Source organism: Suricata suricatta, chromosome 7 (genome assembly GCF_006229205.1).
Source record: "Suricata suricatta isolate VVHF042 chromosome 7, meerkat_22Aug2017_6uvM2_HiC, whole genome shotgun sequence".
Taxonomy (NCBI): domain Eukaryota; kingdom Metazoa; phylum Chordata; class Mammalia; order Carnivora; family Herpestidae; genus Suricata; species Suricata suricatta.
Genome location: NC_043706.1, coordinates 38,761,548 through 38,787,735, shown reverse-complemented (window position 1 = coordinate 38,787,735; position 26,188 = coordinate 38,761,548). Strand labels below are relative to the sequence as shown.

Sequence of the window (26,188 nt, the reverse complement as noted above, 5' to 3'; positions counted from 1 at the left end):
ATCCCTTTGTTGGCAGTGTCAGCTTCTGATCTGGAGCAAGTCACAGGATTACTCTGTATGTGGACACTCATTTCTGGAGCTCTAACTATATGCCAGCATTGCTCTGTGCATTTTATGTGTGCTGTCATTTAGCCCTTACAACAACACTATGAAGCAGAAACTGTTACTGTTCTCATATTATGGATAAGGACATTGAGGCCCAGAGATGATTTGCCCAAGGCCATGTACAACAAATAAGGACAGAGCTTGAATTCCCACCCAGGCAGCATGGCTTGACCTTGTAACCACTGTGCTATATTGCCTTTCATGATGCATTAAAAATACCAACCGTAACTATTTTACAGAGTTGTAGGAAACAGAAAGTAAGATAGTAAAAGCACTTTAGTGAGGAAATAATGCTTCCTGAACGAAGACTATAGCATAAGAACCCAACCCTGGTGCTGTTGAGAAGTTACTATGAGGAGCCCTTTTCTAGTGAATTGTGACACTGAGAATGAGAATCATAAGGTTAACTGGCTATTCAAGGCTTTGTTCTAAGGCTTTATTTGCTAAAGTAACCACTGTTTTAGTAGTTTCAGAGTTTTTAAATATTATGGATCTGTAAAATGCACACTTACGTGCGCACATGCACACACACACAGTCACACCCACACTACCATCTGCTATCATCATTACAGAAAGGGCATTTCATACCAAGAACATTGGTGAGATATAATCTCCTAATAAAGAACAGTATTCCAAGAACAAAACAGACAGGAATTTTACCCTGGCCGGTGAGATTATTGGTCTGATTAGTGGTTGGGGAGGTCATTCATCTGGACTGGTGCATATAGATCCTGTTCAGTTAGAAGAGATTATCTTGGAGTATAGTGAACTCCCAAATGATGGCATCAGTCATATTGTTTGGAAGTATGTTCAGGTAAATACTAGTTGAACCGTAGCTTACCCTGCTTCTTAGTAAAGTGTGTAGTGTTTGCCTTGGCAACCTTGCCAAGATGCCCTTACCCATCTAGGTTCCATGTGTTTATTATCTTCCGGATGAGATTGTAAACTCTGAAGTCATGAGTCTTGTTTGTATTGAATACATGTTTTAATGCTTTTTTTTTTGATGAGGTAAGAAAAAAATATGAAATTTACCATCTTAACTATTTTTAAGTGTACAACTGTTAATGTCTAACATATTTACAAGTTAAACAGATCTCTAGAACTTTTTCATCTTGCAGATCTCAAACACTATATCCATTAAAGGACAACTCCTCTCTCTCCAGACCCTGGGAATCACCACTATATTTTCTGTTTCTATGAGTTTGACTAGTTTAGATATATAAATGGAATCATACAGTATTTGTCTGTTTTGTGATTGGCTTATCTCACTTATCAAAAGTCCTTCCTCAAGATTCATTCATGTTGTAGCATGTGTCAGAATACCTTCCTTTTTTTTTTTTTTTTTTTTTTTTTTTTAAGAGACAGAGAGAGAGAGTGAGGGAGAGAGCACACACAGGCAAGTGGAGGAGAGGGAGAGAGAATCTTAAGCAGGCTCCATGCCCAGTGCTGAGCCCAGTGCAGGGCTCAATCTCATGACCATGAGATCATGACCCTTACCTAAATCAAGAGTCAGACGCTCAACTGATTGAGCAACCCAGATGCCCTCAGAATACCTTCCTTTTTTGGCTCAGGTTTTGATCTCACAGCGCTTAGGATTCTCGCTCTCCATCTCTCGCTGTTCCTCCCCTGCTCTTTTCTCTTTGTCTATCTAAATAAATAAATAAATAAATAAATAAACTTAAAAAAACTTACAATGTTTTCTAATGAACATGGGGTATCTTTTTGTGTCTTTAATTACTTTCAGAATGTTTTATAGTTTTCAGTATACATGTCTTTCACCTCATCAGTTAGAATTATTTCTAAGTATTGTATTTTTTGTGCTATTGTAATGGAATTGTTAATTTACTTTCAGACTGTTCATTGTTAGTGTATCGAAACACAGTTGAGTTTGTGTGTTGATTTTGTTTCCTACAACTTTGCTGTATTTGTTTATTCTGTGTGTGTGCATGTGTCTGTTTGTGTACCCTTTAGGCTTTCATACGTATAAGATCATGTCATTTGTGAACACAGGCAATTTTATTTCTTCCTTTCTTTTGTGAATGCCTTTTTTCCCCTTGCCTTTTTTTCTTTAGTTTCTTTGCCTCAGATTTCCAATACCATGTTAAACAAAATTGGTAAACACGGGCATTCTTGCCTTGTTCATGATCTTAGAGGAAAAGCTTTCAGGTTTATACCATGGAGTATGTTACCCATTGGCCTTTCATAAATGGTCGTTTTTTTAAGTTTATTAATTTTGAGAGAGAAAGAGAGTGAGGGAAAGGCAGAGAGAGAGGGTGAGAGAGAATTAGAATTCCAAGCAGGCTCTGCAGTTGCCAGCAGAGATCTCATGAATGGTGAGATCATGACCTGAGCTGGTTTTAAGAGTTGGACATTTAACTGACTGAGCCACCCAGATACCCTGACAAATGGTCTTTATTATGTTGAGAGAATTTCCTTATATTTCTAGATTGTTGAGTGTTTTTAATCTTGAAAGGATTATGAATTATGTCAAATGTTTTTTTCTGTATCAGTTGAGATGCTTATGTAGTCTTTATTCTTAATTCCATTAATGTAATGTATTACATTGATTGATTTTCATGTTGAACCATCCTTGCATTCCAGGATAATTCCTTGGTCATGGAGTATTGTCCTTTTAACATGCTGTTGAATTTGGTTTGCTAGTATTACATCAGTATTCATCAGGGGTATGGGTGTGTAGTTTTCTTGTCTTCGGCTTTGGTATCAAGGTAATACCTCATAGAATGGGCTCAGAGGAGTTTTAGGAGGATTAATGTTAATTCTTTAAATGTTTGGTAGTATACTCCAGTGAAGCTATTTGCTCTTGGGCTTTTCTTTTTTGGGAGATTGTTTTTATTGAAGTGTAGTTGGCACACAATGTTACATTAGTTTCAGGTATACAGCACAGTGATTTAACAAGTCTATATGTTATGCTGTGCTGACCACAAGTGTAGCTAACCCCTGTCACCCACCATACAACTAATATTACAATACATTGATGATTATTATTATTCCATTGAGAGGTGTTTTTTTAAAAATGTTTATTTACTTTGAGAGAGTGCACATGTATGCGTGACTTAGTGGGGGAGGGACAGAGAGAGAGGGAGAAAGAGAATCCCAGGCAGGATCCACAATGTCAGTGTCAGTTGGACACTTTAACCAACTGATCCACCCAGGTGCCCCTTGTTTTTTTAATGTTTATTTATTTATTTTGAGAGCATTTTGTTTATTGTTTTCTGTATGTCTTAAAGCCTTTTTGTCCCTCATTTCTTTTCTTTCTGTTTTGTTGATTTTTGTATTGATATGTTTTCATTCCTTTCTTACGTCCTTTTGTGTGTATTTTACATTGTCTTTGTGGTTACCATTATAATTACATAAAACATCTCAAAGTTCTAGCATTCTTTTTAAACTGATAAGTTCAATTGCATAAGAAACTCTACAGCTCCCTAGACTTTATGTCATTGATGTTAGAAATTACATCTTTATATGTTGAATACCCATTAGCATAGATTTATAATTTTTAAAATGCTTTTATCATTTAAATTCTCTACACTAAAAAATACTATAGTATAGGTTACTGTTTTTGACCATGTATTTACCTTTACTGGAGAACCTTATATTTTCATATGGCTTTGTGTTGCTGTCTATTAGTCTTTTTCTTTCTAAAGATTCCTTTCAGCGTTTCTTGTAGAGCAGGTCTAGTGGTAATGATCTCTCTCAGCTTTTCTTATCTGAGAAAGTCTTAATTTCACCTTCATTTTTGCTGAGTACAGTATCCTTGGTTGATAGATAGTATTTTTTTCTTTCAACACTTTGAATATAGCATCTCACTTCCTTCTAGCCTACAAAGTTTCAGCTGAGAAGTCATTGATAACCATATGAAAGCTCACTTGTATGTGACAAATAGCTTTTCTCTTGTTGCTTTTAAGACTGTCTTTGTCTTTGACTTTATACAATTTGATTGTAAGAGTTGCTGCGATTCTCCTTGGATTTATCTTTGTTGGAGTCTCTTGAGTTCTTCAATCTGTATGTCTATTTCTTTCCTCAGGATAGGGGCGTTTTCAGCCATCATTTCTTCAAAATATGCTCTTTACCCCTTTTTTCTTTATCATCTCTTTCTGGGATTCCTATAATGTGTACATTGGTTCTCTTAATGGTGTCTTGTAAGTCCCTCAGGCTCTCTATAGTTTTCTTCATTCTTTAAATTAAAAAAAATTGTTTTTAATTTGTAGTGTTTTATTTATTTTTGAGAGAACAACTGCAGGTGGGGGAGGGACCAAGAGAGGGAGACTAAGTATCTGAAGCAGGGTTGGCACTGACAGCAGTGGGCCCATGTGGGGCCCAAACTCGTGAACCACGAGATCATGACCTCAGTTGAAGATGGACACTCAAACAACTGAGCCACCCAGGCACCTCTCTTCATTCTTTTTTTTTTTTTTTTATTCCTCCAACTTAATTTAAAATAACTTGTGCAAGTTTGTTCCTTATTTTTCTTCTGCTTTATTATATCTGCAGTTTTTTATATCCACAGTTTATTATAACTCCTCTAGTGATTTTTTTCATTTCAGTTATCATATTTTTCAGCTCCAGAATTTCTGTTTCTTTCTTTATAGTTTCAATCTCTTTGATATTGTCATTTTTTTCATGTATTATTTTTCTGATTTCACTTAACTGTGTTCTCTTTTAGCTCATTGAACATATTTACAAAATTGTTGTCACATAGTTATTTCTATAGTATTGTTTAACAGCCTTTAGTTGGGCCGTGTTTCCCTGTTTCTTTGTTTCCCTTGTAAGTTTTTACTAGAACTTTAGCATTTGATAAAACAACCACCTATTCCAGTCTTTGTGTACAAATTCATGTAGGGAAAGAACTCTACCAATCAGCCCAGTGGGAGATTCTAGGATCTCTCAAAGTCTTTCTTATTTCTTTTTTTTTTTTTAACTTTTTTTTGTTTATTTATTATTGAGACAGAGAGAAACAGAACATGAGTAGAGGAGGGGCAGAGAGAGAAGAAGACACAGAATCTGAAGCAGGCTCCAGGCTCCAAGCTCTCAGCACAGAGCCCGACAGCTTGAACCCACGAACCATGAGATCATGACCTGAGCCAAAGTCAGATGCTCAACCAACTGAGCCACCCAGGCACCCCAGTCTTTCTTATTTCTTGCTCTTCCCTATGTCTGCCTGCAGGACTGTACTCCAAATATAACATATACATGTTTTTTCTAGTGGCTTCCAAACTGTGGTTAGTGCTGAGTCAGGTGAAATAGAAATCTGTCCTTCAGAGAGCCCTCAGATGAGCCACGATGTTGAAAGTATAGTTCACTCTTGTTTCTGTCCAGAGGGAGGAGTCCTGGTTGAGTGGGTCTCCTCTTACTTTCTCCATGCCCTGCTGTATAGGGGGAGCGGTATCAATGGGCACATGAGTACCACAGATTTCCTCCTTTTGCTGGAAGTTTATTTATTTTGAGATATAGAGTTCATGGGGGAAGGGCAGAGAGAAGGAGAGAGAATCCCAAGCCAGCTCCGCACTGTTAGTGAAGAGCCCAATGCAGGACTTAAACTCATGAACCATGAGATCATGATCTAAGACAAAATCAAGAGTCAGGTGCTTAACTGACTGGGCCACCCAGGCGCCCTAGAAATCTCCTGGTTTTACAATGACTTGGGTGCTCCAGCTTCTCAACTTTTCTCCAGAGTTCTCACAGAAGTGTTGTGATCCATATGTTATGAACTCAATGTCTCTGTTGAGGAATGAGGGCCTGTAACGTCCTCGTCTGCATTGACTGAAGTCGTTCCCTCTAAGGCTTTTTATTTTTAAAGCATTTTGCTTTATATTGGTGATATGAAGAAATGATAGCTGCCTGAAGTAATCAATAGATAGTCTGGCCAAGAATCAAGATTTATAAATTCAAAGTACCAGTATTTGGTAGACTGTAATAAGTGCCTAACATATAGATGCAAGAGGAGGGACACCTGGGTGGCTTAGTTGGTTAAGCATTCAGCTTCAGCTCAAGTCATGATCATGTTTGTGGGTTCGAGCCCCATGTTGGTCTCTGTGCTGACGTCTCAGAGCCTGGAGACTGCTTTGGATTCTGTTTGTATGTGTCTCTCTCTCTGTCTCTCCACCACTCATGCTCTCTGTCTCTCTCTCAAGATAAATAAACATTTTTTAAAATAAAATAAATGCAATAGGAGCTCAGAGTAGAACTTTATAATTATATAAATCTTTTTTTGTTTAGTTTGTTTATTTATTTTGAGTGAGAGTAAGAGAGAGCAGGGAGGGGCAGAGAGAGTGGAGAGAGAGAATCCTAAGCAGGCTCCACACTATCAGAGCAGAGCCTGAGCAGGGCTTGAACTCATGAACCATGAGATCATGACCTGAGCTGAAGTTAGATGCTTAACTGACTGAGCCACCCAAGTGCCCCATAAGTACATAAATATTGGGCCTAAAATTGGAGAAATAAGAAGCCTCTGTAGATGGTAAGCTCCTTAAAGAACCTGCCACTTTCTCTGTCTACATTTGTTAACTTCCTTCTTACCTGTTGAGTTTATATCATTTCATAAACTTTTTTTGCCTGCCTTTTGTTAAATTGTATTCTCTGGTTCTTAAAGCAGTAGTTGTCTGTACATCCAATGCCTTCCACTTTCCACACATGAGTAACCTAGCAAAACTAAAATTGCAGTCAAGTTGACTCCCATGACTGTATTTCAGAATCTTGTAATGGACATTTTTTTTTAAGTTTATTTATTTTTGAGGGAGAGCATGCAAGCAGGGGAGGGGCAGAGACAGAAGGAGAGAGAGAATCCTAAGCAGGCTCTGAGCTGTGAGCATGGAGCCCAACTCAAGGCTCAATCCCACGAACTGTGAGATCATGACCTGAGCCAAAATCAAGAGCCGGATGCTCACTGACAAGCCACCCAGGCACCCCAGAATCTTGTAATGGACATGTTAAAGGCAGAAGCATTACTTCGAGATAGCTAAAACCTTCCTTGTGTGCTAAATGTGTATTTGTCTCCCTCCATCTATTCATCAGCTCATCTGTAAGGTATTGCTAACTCTTTGCTACCCTGGGAGATACCAAATAAGTGTAAGACATAGCAACCCTATAGTAAAACTGTGTTCTCTAATCTAAGGATTGTATCTTTCATGGTGGGTAAAGACTCAGATCAAAGACTTTAGCAGTGGTTTGGTCTCAGGATGGTGCATCTCCCCAAAATCACCACTTTCCCTTGCCACCCTCTCCCCATTATTACTATTACATTTGCTTTTTTCTTTCCTGTATGTTTTTTTTTTAATGTTTATTTATTTTTGAGAGACAGAGCATGAGTAGGGAAGGGGCAGAGAGAGAGGGAGACAGGCTCCAGGCTCTGAGCTGTGAGCACAGAGCCCGATGTAGGGCTCGAACTCACAAATTGTGAGATCATGACCTGAGCAGAAGTTGGCCACTTAACCAACTGAGCCACCCAGGCGCCTCTTTTCCTTTCTGTATCTTGAATACAGTCAAATGTTACAAAACTTGAAGATAGGCAGTACTACATTTGAATCCTGGCTGAATTCTTTTCTATGTGTTCTTAAGAAAGTTGTGTAACATTATCATTTAAGAAAGCCTTAGGATCCTCATATATCAAATGCGAATACTAGTATCTTGCTGTTCTGGCCTAGAGAAGTTGTGAAAAATATTTGATACTTAGTGTACCTTAGTAATTTCTACTGCTATTATTGTCTAACCATTTATACATGGTTGAGTAGACCAGTCTGACTGGTTGTTTACATGCAAAGAAAGGGTGGGAGATAATATTAGAAGCTACTTTGTGGTCAGATTGAATTACTTATAAAGGTCTGGCTAAGGGACTTGGACTTTATCATACAGATAATGGCGACCTGTTAAAGGTGGTCATGGGTTTTTGTTGCTGTTTAATCAGGAGCAGTGGTTAATGTTAAGTATGGATTTAGAAGCTCAGGAGGGCTGGTAGTGAAGGGAAGTGTTCAGTTTATTTCAAAAATACTAGCATTGCTTTTTGTAGCCGTAATGTAGGTTATTTTGCTTGGAGTTTCTTGTTATACTCCAGGGGTCAGTCAGCTTGTAAAAGTAGCACCCATGTATCAGATTCTCCTGGTGAGCCGGCAGTGTGCTATATACTCCTTTCAAAAATAGTAATTACTTGGAGATCTTTTCTGTTTACTTCACTAGTCTCCCTTTCTACCATGAATTTACTATTTACTTGAATACATTCAAAATATAAATCAACAAGGAATTTCTGTAGAGGTCAAGGGAAACACTGGATTCCCAAGACAGACATTCCCAAAGCTTGAAGACCTGTGATCACTGGGGGGATCTATGGGTCTTACTTTGGACTTCGCTCCATCCACCATGAAAACAATCCTAAAGAAGAAAACTTAGAAGAGACAGCTATACAGGTGAGTTTTACTAGACCTTCATGGAACAGATAAACTGTGGAAGAATTTAACTATTTCAGAGAAGAGATAAAGAGGGAAAGCTGCCTGACCCATTTTTTGAGGTTAGTGTAATTTTGTTACAAAAACAGAGACATGATAGGGGAAAATGAAAGACTAATCACACTTCTGAATATGATGTGAAAATTATAAATGAAATATTAGTAAATTGAATGTATCATCATATTAAAACACAAAACATTATGACCAAATGGTTTTTTGTATCATTGTATGCAGGATGGTTTGATATCAGAAAATCCACCACAACATAATCCAATATGTTAATTTTTAAGGAGACATGGTCATAAAATTTTTTAATTAAGTTCAGAAGAAAGTATTACATGGAATTTAATATTTAGTCTGATGAAAATTTTCTTTTTACCAAACTAGAAATAAAAGGGAACTTCTGTAATCCAAAGTTAACCACAACCCCCTATGATAGATCTCCTAAATACTAAAACTGTGGACCCGTTTCCTCTAAAGTTAGAAACAGGGCATGGTGCCCACTATCATCTTACTATTTAGTGTGAACTGGAGTTTTTGGTGAATGCCAGAAAACAAGAAAAAGAAATAAAAGATACGGATAGAAGAGAAAGGACAAAGCTATCTATGTAGTGATTAATATAGATAGAAATTAGCTATAGAAAATGATGGGGCTATTCATAGAAAATTCAAGAGAATGGACCAAGTATTAGATCTAAGAACAGAGTTCAGCAATTTTTTGGTTGAACCATATCAAATATATTTTTGGTAAAACTAGTTTTATCAGTATGTCAGATGATTCAACCTAATATAAAGTCACATTCCTGTATACTATCAATAGCTATTTAGTAAATGTATATTTTAAAAAATATCTCATTCACATAGCCAGAAAGATCCATGAAATCTCTATGATTTTTTTTTTTTTGTTGTTATTGAGAGAGAGAGAGAGAGAGTGAAGAGAGGGAGGGGCAGAAGGAGAGAGAGAGAGAATCTTAAGCAGGATGCATGTCCAGTGCAGAGCTCAGTGCAGGGCTTGATCTCACAACTGTGAGATCATGAGCTGAGCCAAAATCAAGAGTCAGATGCTTAACTGCCACTGCCACCCAGGTGCCCCTCTAAATAAACAATATGTAAGACTTGGTGCTCCTGAGTAGCTCAGTAGTTTGAGTCAGGTCATGATCCCAGGGTCATAGGATTGAGCCCTGCATTCAGCAGGGCTTACATATATATAAGTCTTGTGGAGGAAACATATTGAAACAGCTGAATAAATAGTGATTCCATGAGCATGGAGTCTGCTTGAGATTCTCTCTCCCTCTGTCTCTGCCCCTTCCCTACTCGCATGCACAAGAATGTGCTCACACTGTCTCAAAAAACAACAAAAAAGCCAGTGCCTGGATATAGTAGTGTCCAATAAATGATAGTTTAATTATTTTTATTAATTTTTTTAACATTTATTTTTTAGTGAGCAAACAAGACAGAGACAGAATGCAAGCAAGGGAGTGGCAGAAAGAGAGGGAGACACAGAACCCGAAGCAGGCTTAAGGCTCTGAGCTGTCAGCACAAAGCCCAACGCGGGGCTGGAACTCACAGACTGAGATCATGACCTGAGCCCCACAGGTGCCCTGATAGTTTATTTATAATGCAAGTTAATTATAAAAATACTGAAAAATATGTGGCCCTAGCCAAATTTTGTCCAACTATGTTCTACTTAGAGAGATCCTAAATAGAGAACTCCCCCTGAAATTGCCAGATAGCTAGCTTCTCACCCTCCCAGGTGGCATTACCTTGGTGAAGTCATAACTAGGTTCTAGACCTTAACTCTAAAGGTTCAGAATCTCAATTTTGTGAGAACATGATACAATGCCCAGTTTCTTAAGGAACTGACTTATGTGGTCAAAATAATTAGAGTGAAGATTCATTTTTAATGGGAAATACCACTGTTAAGCGTGCTAGTACTTGAACTTGGTGGTTATTACATTCTCTCCCTGAAGGCAAGCTACATGGAAAATCAATTTTAGTGTTCTGTACGAGAAATTAATGCAAAGCGAGTCTGCTGAATGGTTTTAGTGACTAATGGTATCTGGCCCTTATGTGATACCACCAGGCTATGAATTCGCTGTTAAAGGAAATACCTCATAAAATTATTCCAGATACAGCCTAGACCCTAATGGAAAGGAGGACAGGACCGTTATGGTGTTGATGTCACTGAGTGGGTTCAAGTTTCTTAAGGAACTGACTTATGTGGTCAAAATAATTAGAGTGAAGATTCATTTTTAATGGGAATTTACAAATTGGGAGCTTGCTGCCCTAAGCCATGTAGAAAGAGCACTTTCTCATTACTACTCTGAGGATGCCCACCCTCTCTTACCTGTGGTCTCCAGTCTGTGGTCAGGCATAGGCTTATATGTCAAGGATATATTCTCCCTGAGTGTCTCACTTTAATTGGGTTTGGGGGCCCCAGAGTTCTGTAGTCACTCAGATCTCAGGGTTTTGGTATTTCTAACAGATGGATTATTATGATTACTACTGTCTTTTCTTTTCTAATTTCAACCTTAGAAGATAAATTCTTATCTACTACTTTAGAGATTTGATACTACTACCATATAAGAACATGAAGTTCCTATTTCCTTTGTTTTGTGATTTAATTTAAGAGAATTGGGTTTTTTTAAAGTTTATTTATTTATTTTGAGAGAGAGGAGGGAGAGAGAATCCTAAGCAGGCTCCATACGGGCAGCACAGAGCCCAGTGCAGGGCTTAAACTCACAAACTGTGACATCATGACCTGAGCAGAAACCAAGAGTCAAATGCTTAACCAGCTGAGCCACCCAGATGTCCCTGTTTTTTAATTAAAGAGAGAAAGAGAGCAAGCATGCGGGGGGTGGGGGGGAGAGGGAGAGGGAGAGAGAATCATTAGCAGGCTCCACGCTCTGCATGGATCCTGATGCGGGGCTTGATCCTGAGACCCTGGGATCATGATCTGAGCTGAAATCAAGAGTCAGACGCCCAACCGAATGAGCCATCCAGGCACCCCCAAAATTTCTTATTTCTTGAACCCACTCAGTGACATCAACACCATAACGGTCCTGTCCTCCTTTCCATTAGGGTCTAGGCTGTATCTGGAATAATTTTATGAGGTATTTTCTTTAACAGCGAATTCATAAGCTGGACTCTAATTAGAATTAGTAATGCATTAAGTGGTCTCTTAGAGGTCTATTGGTTGGTCTCTTGGAATATGTAAGATTTATTATTTTGCTTCTGCCAGTATTAGATATTCATTTCTTGATAGTTCCTTCAAAGCAGTTTAGTTCTTACTAGCTCTGGTAAATTCTCTTGTGAGTGATAGGTATAGTGATGATGTACATGTTTTGGTAAGTTTGCTGTAGCTGAGTTAGGTGATTTGATGAGGACTTTATCTACCTTTAGCTATATAGCCTGTTAGTGACCATTAACTTAAAAATAACAAACTGAAATTTACTGAGAAGCCAAGTTCAGACAACACATGTTCAGAAATGAAAGGTTTAACTTTAGAATAATCACTTTTCTAATCATTCATTTGTATTAAAAGCTGATGAATTGCATACATTCCTTGTTTCATTATGCCACACTGATAAAATTTGGTGGTTATCTACAGTGTTCAGCACAGTTACTTCAGGCATCATGGGAGGGTTGCAGGAAAAAAATTACGAAGCTGTGAGGCTTACTTTTTTGTGTTCTCATATATTTTGTTTTAGGGACCTCCTTCCTTGATGTCCATTACTCTTTAAAGCTCAAGTCTTCCTTCTGTGGGGTCTCAAGAAGATTCAGACTTTCTTTCCCTCTTTAGTTTTCTTCCTCACTACACTTAACCGACACAGCCCCCTGTCTCTCAGAGCTTTGCTTTCCACTTTCTGCGATGGTAAATTAATCTGCACTTAGTCACTTGCCATTGATTGGCTTTGTGGGTTTCCTTCATAATATTCTATATTTGCCTTTAATGGGGGGGTGTCGGTTTCTTATTCCAAAAGGTGTGGAACTCACTGGCAGGGCAGGAGAGTTAATATCTTTAAAATGGGAGCAGAGGTGGCTAGGATTTGTGGGATTTAAACTATATGAAGTTCATTGCCAGGGTGTGCACTGGCCCTCTTTTCTCTTGTGTCTGCTTACTGTAGTTAAGTTCCCAGAAGCACTTCTGCTTTCTTCTTGTACGAGAGATGAGGGTTCATGCACAGTTCATGTCTTTGAAAAGCCTTCTATGCCTTAGTTGAAAGAAGGCCTCTTTTATATTTTTGCCATGCAGCACATTCTGTGGGACCTGTAAATATTCAATGGGCATACCCCACTGGAGAGGGAGCAGAGACGGATTCTGCCTCTTTCATCCAACTGCATTTTATGGTGCCATGGGTTTGTTTTAACATCTTAATTGGGCTTTTACTTGCCTTGCCTTGCGTTGCTATTAAAAGTCTTAAAGACCTAAGAAAAATACATAATATTAGGAAAAAACTGTAATTTGCTTGGGAAAAATAATAATTTTTCTCATTTTTAATATAAAAATCATCCAATTTCTTGCTTAGGAGTATTTTATTATGAATACCCTGTTAAATGAAACTATCTGGATAAAATCAAGATCAGACAATCAGTTACTATAAGCTGCTCAATTAGCCAGCCTGACTTTAGGCCCTTTGGAGACAAAAATAAATGTTTTCAGGGAAAGGTGACCACGTGGCTAAATCAACCGGTAGTTTGCTCAGAGGCAGTCACTTCCAGAGTGCAGTCACATGGCCATCTCACTTGAGCCTCCCTCAAGAATAGCTCCTTGAAGTAGATATTATTGCTACAGATGGAGAAACTGAGGCTTACAGTGTGCCTTTTGTACTTGGAATGGTGTGGAGGAGGGTCTTCCCCATTCCCCCCTTAGCACAGGCCCATTCACACCCACACGCCTTCAGGGAGGTTGGGTGTTGAGAGGTCTAGTTTGCTAACTAGTAAACCGGAATGATGTGCGGAAGCCTGAGAGTTGGGAAAGGAAAGAGTCTACCCACGGAAATCACTTCTATGGACAATTTTTCGGTAGTGGCCCCTGGGGAAGTAGAGTAGAAATTACCTTGGTACTTTGGCTGATATGAAATCTCAAATGATTGACACTTGACCGACGGAGGCTCTGCTCTGTTGCTACTGTGCAGTAAGCCGACAAGGTCTGCACTTGGCTGCTTGTGAGTTTATGGAGAAGAGCAAGGAGAGTTCCCTGTGCAATGATTAGTGCTACTACAATATAATTCCTTGGGTTCTCTGTGCACCATAAATATCATCAGGCTGCCTATCTCTGAGTCTTCTTTCCTAATGAAAACATAATAAACCATATATGCTCTGTGCTTATCTTTAGTCATCTTGCTGATGCCTGAATTTTTAAGACTGTTGAAACAGTCTCCTCAGTGCCATATCCTTTTTCAAAATAGGTAACACATGATTTCTTTTTCCCAGAAGGTACAGAGGTTGATGAAGAGTGTCCTCTTCTCTCCACCCCCAGTTTGCAACCACGGGGTGTGTGGTGTTACCAGTTTCTTGTTTAACCTCTTACTGCCTATAAGAGAAAGAGGTTGTGTGTGTGTAGTTTTTTTTATAAATAGTCATGGTGTTATATTATACACACCATTCTGCCTCTTCGTTTTTTTCACATACTGTATTTTGAATTGTTGCACAAATAGGTTTCCCTCTTTATAAAACAAAGCAAAACAAAAAACAACTGATGGTTTCTGTTGTATGGCCAATTTATAATTTATTTAATCTGTTTTCTATTAAAGCGCCTGAGTGGTGTTTGTAGCTTCCAGTTTTTCTCCTTTTGTGTGTATATAACAAATACCCCTTTGTATTTGATCCCTTCTTTCTAGACATTTTTCTTCTGTGCTCTTGAAATAAAGTGCTTAAAAATTGTGTCTCCACTCATGCAAAATATGATGGGCCTTTGTCCTAAAAGATGTGCTATGGTGTATTGATGGGGAAGGCCCGGAACTAAATATACTACTATCATTTTAAGAAACAGGACATTAGGAAGAGGAGGTTCCCATTTCTTGGAACAGCCACTGAAAGAGCCAACATAGGCATCTAGTCCTCACAATCCATTTGTAAATTCTAGTCAGATTTATTTTCCATTCACAGAAATTGTTCCTTTCTTCCCTCTACAGGCAGCTCCTAACATATATATGTGTCTTCCATACAAATGACCATGTGCGGAAAGCCCTCTTCAGCCATGTGGGGAAGTGGGAGGAGGGAGATTTCACAATTTCACTGCCAGGGCTGCAGCTGGGAGAGTAATTCTTGGCATTTCAAGTTGAAACTTTGAATCAATTTTCTCAAAATAATACATTTGGTAGTTAGCCTCCATCGGGGTAGCACAAGTATTCTAGTACTGTGCTATAGATACCCTAGTATTCTAGTAGTGTGCTATAGATACACAATGGGCTTTAACTGGACCAAGTGCTGTTTATAACATTGTTTCTCGGAGAAGACATATTCCAAAGTCTCAACTGGAAAACAACCTGTTGGTCGAGGTGTGTGAATATTGGATCGGATCCATGTCATGAAATTTTGCTCTGTTGACTGGGAGTAACCTATGTCTGCCTGGGGGTAGAGGTTTGTGCTATAGCTTGCGGAGACCACAAGGAGACTTAGGAAGGTAAGGGAGGAGCTCCTTGATACCTGGATGATCAGAGTTAGTGAGGGAGGAGCAGAACTTGACAAAATGAGGGCTTTTTCTTCTCCAATCAAGGAAGAAGTTTCAGAGAGAAGCTTTAGACCAAGCAAGAGCATTTCAACAGACTGTGAGCCCCCAAAGACAAAGATCCTCAGGAAGTTTTTGTGGGCAGAAATATTTGAAAGAAACTTTGGGGGCCTGCAAAGAAGTTGCCACCTGGGGCACCTGGGTGGCTCAGTGGGTTGAGCGGCCGGCTTCGGCTCAGGTCAGATCTCATGTTTGTGGGTTCGAGCCCCACTTCAGGCTCTGTGGAGACAGCTCAGAGCCTGGAGCCTGCTTCAGATTCTGTGTCTCCCTCTCTCTCTGCCCCTCCCCCTCTCATGCTCTGTCTCTCTCTCTGTATCAAAAATAAATAAAACATTAAAAAAAATTTTTTTTAATAAAATAAAATAAAAAAGAAGTTGCCACCTGAGCCTAAAGGGTATATTGGAGGCCCAGACCAACGGGTGTTTTTCCAGCCATCTTCTGTGACTAACACTGCTGAGAACTGCTGCTGTTTTGATTCGGTGCGTTCGTGTGGGGTGGGGGAGGGGCAGTTCATGGGAAAACTAGATGTGATGAGGAAATGATACAGAGATTGAAAGGTTCTCACAACTTGTTCAATATGTGATATTCTTTTGCTATCAGAGAGTATATTCTTTACTTTTTAGTCTTAAAAATTTTTTTCATGGAACTTTGTAAGCATATCCTCAAATAAAGAGAATAGTATAATGAGCTCTATGTACCCATCAACTAGCTTCAACAGTTATGAATGTTTTGACAGTGTTTCATCTATCTTCCTGCCACTCCCCCCAGAATGGTTGAAAGCAAATTCCACATATCATAATATTTCACCTATAAATACTTGAGATATTTCTAACATACAAAGACTGAAAAAGTGTACCACTGTCACATAAAATTAATAATTATTTAATGTTTTATAATACTTTGTGTTTAAATTTCTCCAGTTGTGGACTTGGGGTGGTGGAAAGGGAAGGATTGCAAAGAGACATGAAGAAATTTGGGGGTGGGGTGATGGGTGTGTTCATTCTTTTGATTGCGGTGATTTTATAAGTGTATACCACATGTGAAAACTTCCCAAACTGTATACTTTAAATATGTATAGTTTGTTATATGTCACTTATATCTCAATGAAACTGTTAAAAAATATAGTAATTTGAGGCAGACAATATTTAAATTTTTTTCCAGTTATCTGAAAAATACCTTTTTACAGTTCGTTTGTTCAAATCAAGACTGAAATACGAGCCGCACGGGCGCCTGGGTGGCTTAGTCAGTTAAGCATCTGACGTCATCACAGGTCATGACCTCATCACTCATGAATTTGAGCCCTGCATCGGGCCCTGTGCTGACAGCTCAGAGCCCTGGAGCCTGCTTCCACTTCCATGTCTCCCTCTCTCTTTGCCCCTCCCTGCTTGCACTCTCTCTCTCTCTCAAAAATAAATGTTAAAAAAATTTTTTTTTAAATATGAGCCACACATTGAATGTGGTTGATAGGTCTCTAGGTTTCTTATAATCTATAGCAGATCCATCCCCACCCCGTTTTTCCTCATGTCATTTACTTATTAAAGACTGCAGATCATTGAGCCCATAGCATTGGCCACACTCTGAAGTGGTAATCCAGCTGATTGCAGCCTTGTGGTAGCATGTTCTGTCACCCACATTTCTTAGACCCTAGTAGTTAGATCTGAATGCTTCACTGGACTGATTCAGTTCTTTCAGCCAGAGGATGTCATAGGTGGTGCTGCTGTGAACCTTTATTGCCTCCCATCAGGGAAGCATGTAGTGTCTGGTTCTTCCTGCTTTTAGTGTAAAACTGGTCAGTGGAGTCAGGTGTTGTCGGTCTTAACCATCCCTGATAAACTTTCCTGTCGGCTTTCACCTAGTAGTGTAAGGAGCTGCTGCCTCCATCCATTAGTTCGTTAGGGGTAAATTGTTCGCTGGGTGTGTGTTTGTCTAATTTTTAACAGCTCTGCGAAGGTGTAATGTACATGCAGGTAACTGCACATACTCGAAGCACACAGTTCAAGAAGTTTTGGCACACATATACACCTTGACATGTGCATACATTTTTGGTGACTGGCTGGCTGCTATGGAGAGCATGCTGTTTTGGAGACACACTGCAGGGACAGACCACGACTCCTGGGGTCAAATTTCTGAAAGGTTAGTCCTGATTCTCTCAGTGCAGAAGTTTTCCACATGGCAGCGGACTAGAAGAGGGAGCCTTTAGTTGGGACCTTGCTTCAACACTAGCTTGTCAGGGAGACGATGCTCAAACATTTACACCAGGTGGTAGCAGACAGGCCCCTTTGACTGGACGGCAGCACAGATTACAGTAAGGCTGTGTTTCATGCTTATACAGCAAACCTACTTATCCTCTATTCTTGGCTGCCACTTCTCTGCAGAGTCACAGGTGACATTTCTAAGAGCATGTATGTGTGTGTTTCCCTGTGGATTCAGAATTGCTTGTGAGCACTCTTTTGGCCACCTTTCCCCAGTCTCCTCTCCTCCTTGACAAGGTGTTAATAAGTTTTAGGCACAGACATCTTTGGCAAGAGTATTAGATTAATCAGTCAAAAGGTCAGATCCCTCGAAGGCCAGCTAGCTTAGCTTTGTTCCACAGATGGCATCTCTGTAACCCCCTATCAGCCATCTTCTGTATCTTGATCACCTGGAGACCTGCATGAAACTGTATGTATCTCGGTGCATAATCATCACAGCTACCAAACAGACAAAAAAAGTGCAAAACATGTTCAATAGCTTCATCTTGCAGATACTATTAATATTCGTATACGTAATGCAGGCATCCAACCGAAAATCCAACCTGAGACTGAGCCTCTGCAATGAAATGGAAAGATTTTATAGTCAAAAGTTCTTGCGGAACTCTGAAAATACTAAAAAGTTGTATGTTTTAAATGAGCGAATTTTATGGTATATAAACTATCTTAATAAAGTGCTTTTTAAAAAGTATTTGTGAGGGGCACCTGGGTGGCTCAGTCGGTTAAGCGTCCGGCTTCAGTTCTGGTCACGATCTCATGGTTTGTGGGTTTGAGCCCCGCATCAGGCTCTGTGCTGACAGCTAGCTCAGAGCCTGGAGCCTGCTTCAGATTCTGTGTCTCCCTCCCTCTCTGACCCTCCCCTGCTCACGCTGTCTCTGTCTCTCAAAAATAAAAATTAAAAAAAAATCATAAAAAGTATTTGTGAACATTATCTTGGGGCTCCTGGGTGGCTCAGTCAGTTGAGCATCCGACTCTTGATTTCAACTCAGGTCATGATTCCAAGGTTGTGGGATCAAGCCCCATATCAGGCCCTGTGCTGAGTGTGGAGCCTGCTTATTAAGATTCTCTTTTTCTCTCCCTTTACCCCTCTCCTCCACTCACATTCTCTCTCTCTAAAAATTCAAAAAAAAATCATCTTGTACAGAAATGATACTCCACATTCTAGAAATAGAGGAAATCACTGAGAAGAGAGCCAAAGACGGAAACTTGAGGAAAGCTGGCATTTCCAGGAAGAGAGACACACAAAAACAGGGAAGGTGTAATTACAGACATAGAAAACCAGAGAAGAATAGTAGCCTAAAATGCCGGCTAATGAACTTAGCTATAAGGAAATTACTAATGACCTTTGAGAAAATAGTTTCCATGAAGTGGATGTGTTAAAGAGTGAGCTGGGAGGAAGATGCAGCTGCACATGATCTTGCCAGAAATAAAGTAGGCAGAAGAGAAAGTGTCTGTATGCCTCTCTTTCTCTGTCTGGACAGGAGAGACTTGGGCATATGTGTATCTGGGGAGAAAAGTGAACAAAAGACAGCAGAGACTGAAGGCACAGAGGGCTGAAACCCAATTCCAGCTCTTACTGTGGTCAGAGGGGTTGGTATTTGGTACAGAGCATTTTTTCTCTGCTGGTTGTGCTGCCCTTGTCATTTCCCTGTTGGGCCACAGGTACAGCCCCTGCCATGGGCAAAGCAGGGCTGTGGGCCTGGCCCAGCTCCCTACGTGAGCCCTACTCCTTTTTTATTGAAGAAGGCAAGTCCTAATGCAAGTGAGAGAGACGTTACCACATGGGCATGACCTTAAATCTGCTGTCACCCATGATTAGACATCATTCCTGAACACCAGTACCTTATTACTGACACCAAGTGAGCGGTGACACAGCTACCATGGTTTGGGCACACCCAGCACAGGCCATTGCCTGTGGCTCAGAGCCACTGCTTCGGTAGCCATCCTGTCCTCACATCAGAGGGCTAAAGAACACACTTAGTCCTTCTGAAGTCCTCTCAGAGACTTCAGCCTCTCTAGGAGTCTCTGAGCTACGCTCTGACCTATGAGTTACCTTCCTCCGCCCCCTATCACCCCCATATTCAGGGAGGATGGGAATGGGGCAGGGTAGGAGAAAGGGAGCAGCAACGAGTGGGGACACTCCACCCATTCAGCCCCCTCTCCACACATAGACCGTCTTAGCGGAGGGGCTTCTGTGCGCTTTCACGAACGTCATCCCTCTCAGGCTTTGCTCCTACATTTTGTTGTTCTTATTTTGTATTCATTTTTACCTTACTGTAGCCGTAATCTAAAAATGCAAAGGCTAGTTTCATTGTGCTTAGAATACAGCCTTTTGGAGTCCTGCGTAATACTCTAGAATGTAGCGTTCTTCCCTTTGTGGTTATTAACTGTGTCTTTCATCTTTTCCTTAATTATGTATTGGTATTAAATTATATTTTTCCATATCTTCTGGAAATAAAATGTCAGCTGAAAATAAAATTCATCTTCAATACTTATTTAGAAAACTGTATTCACCATGTCTTTTTAAGCAGTCTTTGCGAGTTTTGTGGGACATGCAATTTAGGGTACATTTAGTAAGTTGAAGGGTTAAAATACCCTGCGCTGTCGCATATGGCAGTGAGCAGAATCGCAGATGTTGATGATACCACGTAATTAGTATTCTTTTATGTAAATGAAGGCTGTCAGCATGTTACCATAGTGTCTACTCTCTCTGAAGCTGGAATTTATGCCACTTGGTCTCACTAAGACCAGGCAGGATTATTCCACTGTCCTTAGTTAAGAACTGGGAAGAAATCACTATGATGAGAGAGACAGAAAAGAAATGGGAATCTCCTCAAAGGAGATTGTTTTTTTCCTACTTGGTTTTTGTTGATTCTCTTCCCCTCACCCCCACCCAGGCCTTCCCTGCAGAAGTTTTATTCTGGTGATGTAGTTACATGTTTAGGATCACCTAAGAAATTTGCTACAAGAGAACAGTCAAAATGGCCCAGTTAAAAGACATTTATATTTTTAAGCTATAGATTTTTGAAAGATGATTTTTAACGTTCAGTCATCTCATACAGAGACTTTTTAAAAAAATTATGGGATAAATCTAGAAGTTTCTAATTCAGAACAAAAGACATGAATTAACAATTTCACTACTTTCTTCTAATTTAATATTTAGTGACATTAACTATAATAGGATGCTTTTAAATACTGGTTGTGTGTTTTAGCCCAATTGGTTCATATTTTTAATATAAAAATATGGTAATTAAAGAAGCAGTAATATTTTGTCAGGTTTACTTACCCCGTGTGTAGATAATCCAGGGCGTGTAGGACATTCATTTAGAGCTGCTCATCTCCTTAGTGATGGAGAACTGGTAAGGCACATCTTATTCCTTGCCAGTTATACTGCAGGTTATCTCTTAGATATCGGGTGTCTGTCACACTGACTGATGTAGGTTTTAAGTGGAAATACTAGGACTATTATGGCCTCTGGGCATTAGGAAGGAAAAGGTGCCTATGCCAGAAAACTGTAAAATAGAATTCCTTATGCCTATGGGTGTTAGGCCTGTTTCTTAAACAAAGTCAGAGTGTGTATGAGAGGTGTGTTAAACACATTGTCTCTCTTGAACTGAGTATACCTGGATTGTGTTCCCTTTATTCTTTATTTTGTATGTTGCTTAAAATGGCTTTCCTCTTTTGTGTCACTTTTGGGTGGTTTCCATTTCATGATATGCTTTTTTCCTCCAGAGAAGCTAGTCTGCCTAGCTTAAATCAGTGTGGTGAGGTGCAAAGTAGCCCCGTGTTTTCCTGAATGGATTTACTCTGCCATATGGCAGGTTAGTGAGTTGCCACGACAGATCTGTAATGGGAAAAGGGCTGTGCCGGAGAGGATGTGCGTGATCAGCAGATTTATAGATCAGAAAATGAAATCGGAAGAAAGAATTTCCAGAGTGCCCTTCCCGTTTGACAGCTCTTCACGGAGAGGGTGTGGAGTGGTTTTTTAGTGTTTTTCTGGTTTGGCTTTCGGTTGTTCCAGCATATTTGTTCCAGCGCAGGAGTTGCTCACACTCAGTGCTCTGAGTGTTGTGTTGCTAGATTCCTGTTCACAGAGATACTCTCCTTGTAGGATTGGAAGCTGTGCTGTGTTTCATGTGATAAGATCTCTCTGTAGCAATTAAATTCCTGAAGACACATCAGGGCTCCTGTTGGCTAAAATGGGGATTTGCCAGGTTTTGAGTCATAAGAAGAGGCTACTCAAATATGATTCAGGAGGAACTGACTCTTTCAAAGGGAAGACAAGAAAAGCAAAGTAAGCTAAAGATTTATATGTCCTGATGTATTTAAGTCTGTGCTATCCAGTATTGTAGCCACTAGCCACATATGGTATTTAAATTTAAATTACTCAAAATTGGGGCGCCTAGGTTGACTCAGTTGGTTAAGTGTCAGACTCTTGACTTGGCTTAGGTCATGATCTCCATGTTCGTAGGTTCGACCCATGCACCGGGCTCTGTGCTGACAGCACAGAGCCTGCTTGAGAGTCTCTCCCTCTCTCTCTGCCCCTCTTCCACTTGTTCTCGCTCTCTCTCTCTCTGAAAATAAATAAATGCAGTTCAGTCCCTCATTCTCACTAGCCACATTGCAAGTACTTAATAGTTACAGGTGGCCAGTTAATACAGTATTAGGCAGCACAGATAAATTATATTTCCATCATTGCTGGAAGTTCTATTGGATAATGTTGGTTCAAGTGGAAGATTTCAAGAAAGAAAATCCTTTCTTTGATTTCCATGAGGACATCTTCGTCCCTATAATTTACTGGATTAGTGCAGTGGTTCTGAGATTTTAATGCACAAGCGAGTCCTCTGTAGGGCTTATTTAAAAATTTTTTTTAATGTTTTTAATTTATTTTTGAGAGACAGAGAGAGACAGCACGAGCAGGGGAGGGTCAGAGAGGGAGGGAGACACAGAACCGGAAGCAGGCTCCAGGCTCTGAGCTAGCTGTCAGCACAGAGCCTGACACAGGGCTCGAACCCACAAACCCTGAGATCATGACCTGAGCCGAAGCCAGACTCCAACTGACGGAGCCACCCAGGCGCCCCTGTAGGGCTTATTTAAAATGGACATTTGAGACCCCTCCCCAGACTCTGATTCATTAGGTTTGGAGTTGTGACCAGAAATCTGTACATATAACAGGTATCCTAGGGAATTTGGATGCTGATAAGTGGCTCAGAAGCTACATTTTGAAAAATATTAAGTGAGGAACTTGGGAGTTGCCACTCTCTTGATTTTCCCCCCTTCACTCTGTAAATACTTTCTTTTGTGTCCCCAATAATTGGTTGTAAGCACCACGCATACTCAACTTGAACTCTTGGTAATAAGTAGCAAAAAGAAAGTTCTTTAATTTACCATCTCATCTTTAAAAAAAATTTTTTTTAATGTTTTATTTATTTTTGATACAGACAGAGACAGAGCATGAGAGGGGGAGGGTCAGAGAGAGGAGACACAGAACCAGAAGCAGGCTCCAGGCTCTGAGCTAGCTGTCAGCACAGAGCCCACAAATGTGAGATCTGACCTGAGCCAAAGTCGGAGGCTTAACCGACTGAGCCACCTAGGCGCCCCTACCATCTCATCTTTTTAATATATGTATGTTTTTATGTGTGCCCTACAAAAAGGAAAAAGAAATGGTTAATTCAGTGCCATTCTGGACTATGTGGGAAGGTAATTCTGACAGAACACCTCTGACCACTAAGAGTTGAGCGCCCACAAGCTGTGAAAAAAGAAATATAACACATGATCCTCCCACTGAAGAAGATTATATCTAGTCAGGATATATACATCCAGAGACTTACAGAGTACTTAGTAACAAATCAATCATTAGAAAAATAATGTTGGAGAACCTAAATCCTTAAAAAAAACTCAAAGGAAAAGGATGATCTGACTTGACTGAAGATCATCTAGGTTGCTTTCCTTTGTATGATTTAAGGGTTTCTTATCTAGGGACATGGCCTTTGCCAATCTGGAATGGGCAATAAAAAATAGGAAGGATCTCTCTTTTGGTCCTGTGGTATAGTTGTGGGTTTTAGCAATAAATCGGACAGGCCATCAAAGGATCTGGAAACCAATTAAAGGAAGCACTCAGAATTACTGGATTTAAAACTTCTCTGGTTGACTACATAATCATGGAACTTCATTTGCTCACAGAAACGAAAGTGGAGAAGAAATGGGGGTGAAGGAAGTTTACATTATAAGAGGAAATACCTTCAGGGAATTTAAATACTAGTACTGAAAAAAAAAAAACCTGTCAAGGTTCCAAATAGTTTTCTTTTAAAATAATTGTCCAACCTCTAGTTTCCTTGGAGAAATTGTCCATTAAGTTTCTTTGAAGAACAATATGGAAAAAGCAATGGTAGGAAGACAGAAAGAAGAAGAAGAAAAAGAGTTCAATATGTTGCCACTGTTTTAAAAAGCATTTTCATATATATCATCTGGAAGATTTGGTTTTTTTGTGGGTTTTTTTTTTTTTTTTTTGCTTTTTGCTTGGTAGTTTGGTTAAACCAGTAACCACTCCATCACTTGTCCTAAGAGATCTGTCTTTCTTTGCAGTAAAGAAAGTAGAATTTTTCCCACCCTTTCTACAAGATGTACATGTTCTTTTCACATTGTCTTAGTCCCTCAGGGTTGCTATAACAAAAATACCATGACTCAGCTTTTAAACACCAAACATTTTTCATAGTTTGGAAGCTAGGAAGTCCCAAGATCATGGCACCAGATTCCATGTCTGGTAAGGACTTCCTGACTCATGGCCATAACACTGGCTTTTCACTGCGTCTTCACGTGAGTGAGGAGTGAGGGAACTGTTTTATAAGGACACTAAAATCCCATTCGTGAAGGCTCATCCCATGAGGGTCAACCCATTCGTGACCTAACCATCTCCCAAAGGCCCTGCTTCCTAATACCATCACCTTGGGCAGGGGGTATTTTAGCACATGAATGGGGGGGGGACACAAACATTCAGATCATAGTAGACATATAAAATGGTATTTAGATTGGGGTGCCTTGCTGGCTCAGTCAGCAGAGCATGTGACACTTGATCTAGGGGTTGTGAGTTTGAGCACCATGCTAGGCGTAGAGCCTACTAATGAAAAAAAAAGTTATTTAGATTCAGGCTCACAGACTACCTCCTTAGCCAGGTTCTTGGGACCCAAGAAAAGAAAAATGGCACCTTAGGGGCGCCTGGATGGCTCAGTCTGTTAAGTGTCCAACTTCAGTTCAGGTCATGATCTCATGATTCGTGGGTTTGAGCCCCGCATAGGGCTCCTTGCTGACAACTCAGAGCCTGGAGCCTGCTTCAGATTCTGTGTTTCCTTCTCTCTCTGCTCCTCCCCTGCTCACATTCTATCTCTCTCTCATTTAAAAATAAATATTAAAGAAAAAAATTATTAAAGAAAAATAAATAAATATTAAAGAAAAATGGCACCTTGTACTCTAGAGGATTTTCTTTCTTACCCTTACCTATCCTGTTATCTCTGCTTTGAAGTACACTGAAACTGACCTAAGATTGCCTTTATATTTGAGGGTCTTCATCTCTCACAGGTATTTGAAATATTATGTCTCTCCTCTGTCCCTCTGTACTTACATACAACTAGGATCTTGATCAGTACAGGATACAGAGGACATCATCAGTTCAGAGATGGTTCAGAATACACGTTTCTTTCCCCGGGTGGCCAGTTGGGTGCAGTGTGAATGAAGTACGGGTAATGACATTTCCTAAGGAATACAAATCGGCCTCACGTAAAAATTAGCTACTATTCAAGAATTTATACACTTAGAAAATGTAAAGATTCATCTTGGCGCTATGCCCTCCCCGCAAGATAGTTGTTTTGTTTTTTTAACTTCCTTCCAAAGGAACCAATTTTGAATTGAAAACTAATGAGCATTGAGTTGAAAATGGCATTCTAGGACAATGTTTTGCTGAAAGCTCTCTGTCTGTCTCTCTTTCTCGGGGTCCTGTCGTGCCAGGTTGAAAGACTGGAGCCTTCCATAAGACATGGATAGATGCAAACACGTGGGGCGGTTGCGGCTGGCCCAGGACCACTCCATCCTGAACCCGCAGAAGTGGTGCTGCAGGGAGTGCGCCACCACCGAGTCCGTGTGGGCTTGTCTCAAGTGCTCGCACGTGGCCTGCGGCCGCTACATCGAGGATCACGCCCTGAAACACTTTGAGGAGACTGGGCACCCGCTAGCCATGGAGGTCCGAGATCTGTACGTGTTCTGTTACCTGTGCAAGGACTACGTGCTCAACGACAACCCCGAGGGGGACCTCAAGCTGCTCAGAAGCTCCCTCCTGGCGGTCCGCGGCCAGAAGCAGGACCCGCCGCTGAGGCGCGGCCGGACGCTGCGCTCCACGGCCTCGGGCGAGGACGCCGTCCCGCCGCAGCGCGCTCCTCAGGGACAGCCGCAGATGCTCACGGCTCTGTGGTACCGGCGCCAGCGCCTGCTGGCCAAGACGCTGCGGCTCTGGTTCGAGAAGAGCTCCCGCGGCCAGGCGAAGCTGGAGCAGCGGCGGCAGCAGGAGGCACTGGAGCGCAAGAAGGAGGAGGCGCGGCAGCGGCGGCGCGAGGTGAAGCGGCGGCTGCTGGAGGAGCTGGCCAGCGCCCCTCCGC

General features: G+C 40.5%; 1 protein-coding gene across 1 annotated transcript in view; it reads left to right on the top strand.

The window, feature by feature from the left end:
• Nucleotides 1-26,188, top strand: part of USP49 (ubiquitin specific peptidase 49) — a 51,012-nt gene that overhangs the window by 13,940 nt on the left and 10,884 nt on the right. The window contains 2 exon segments of the mRNA XM_029943374.1: nucleotides 25,545-26,185; nucleotide 26,188. The exon segment at nucleotide 26,188 is cut by the window's right edge and continues 721 nt beyond it. Of these exon segments, the coding sequence (XP_029799234.1) occupies nucleotides 25,573-26,185; nucleotide 26,188 (614 nt within the window). The 5' untranslated portion in view covers nucleotides 25,545-25,572.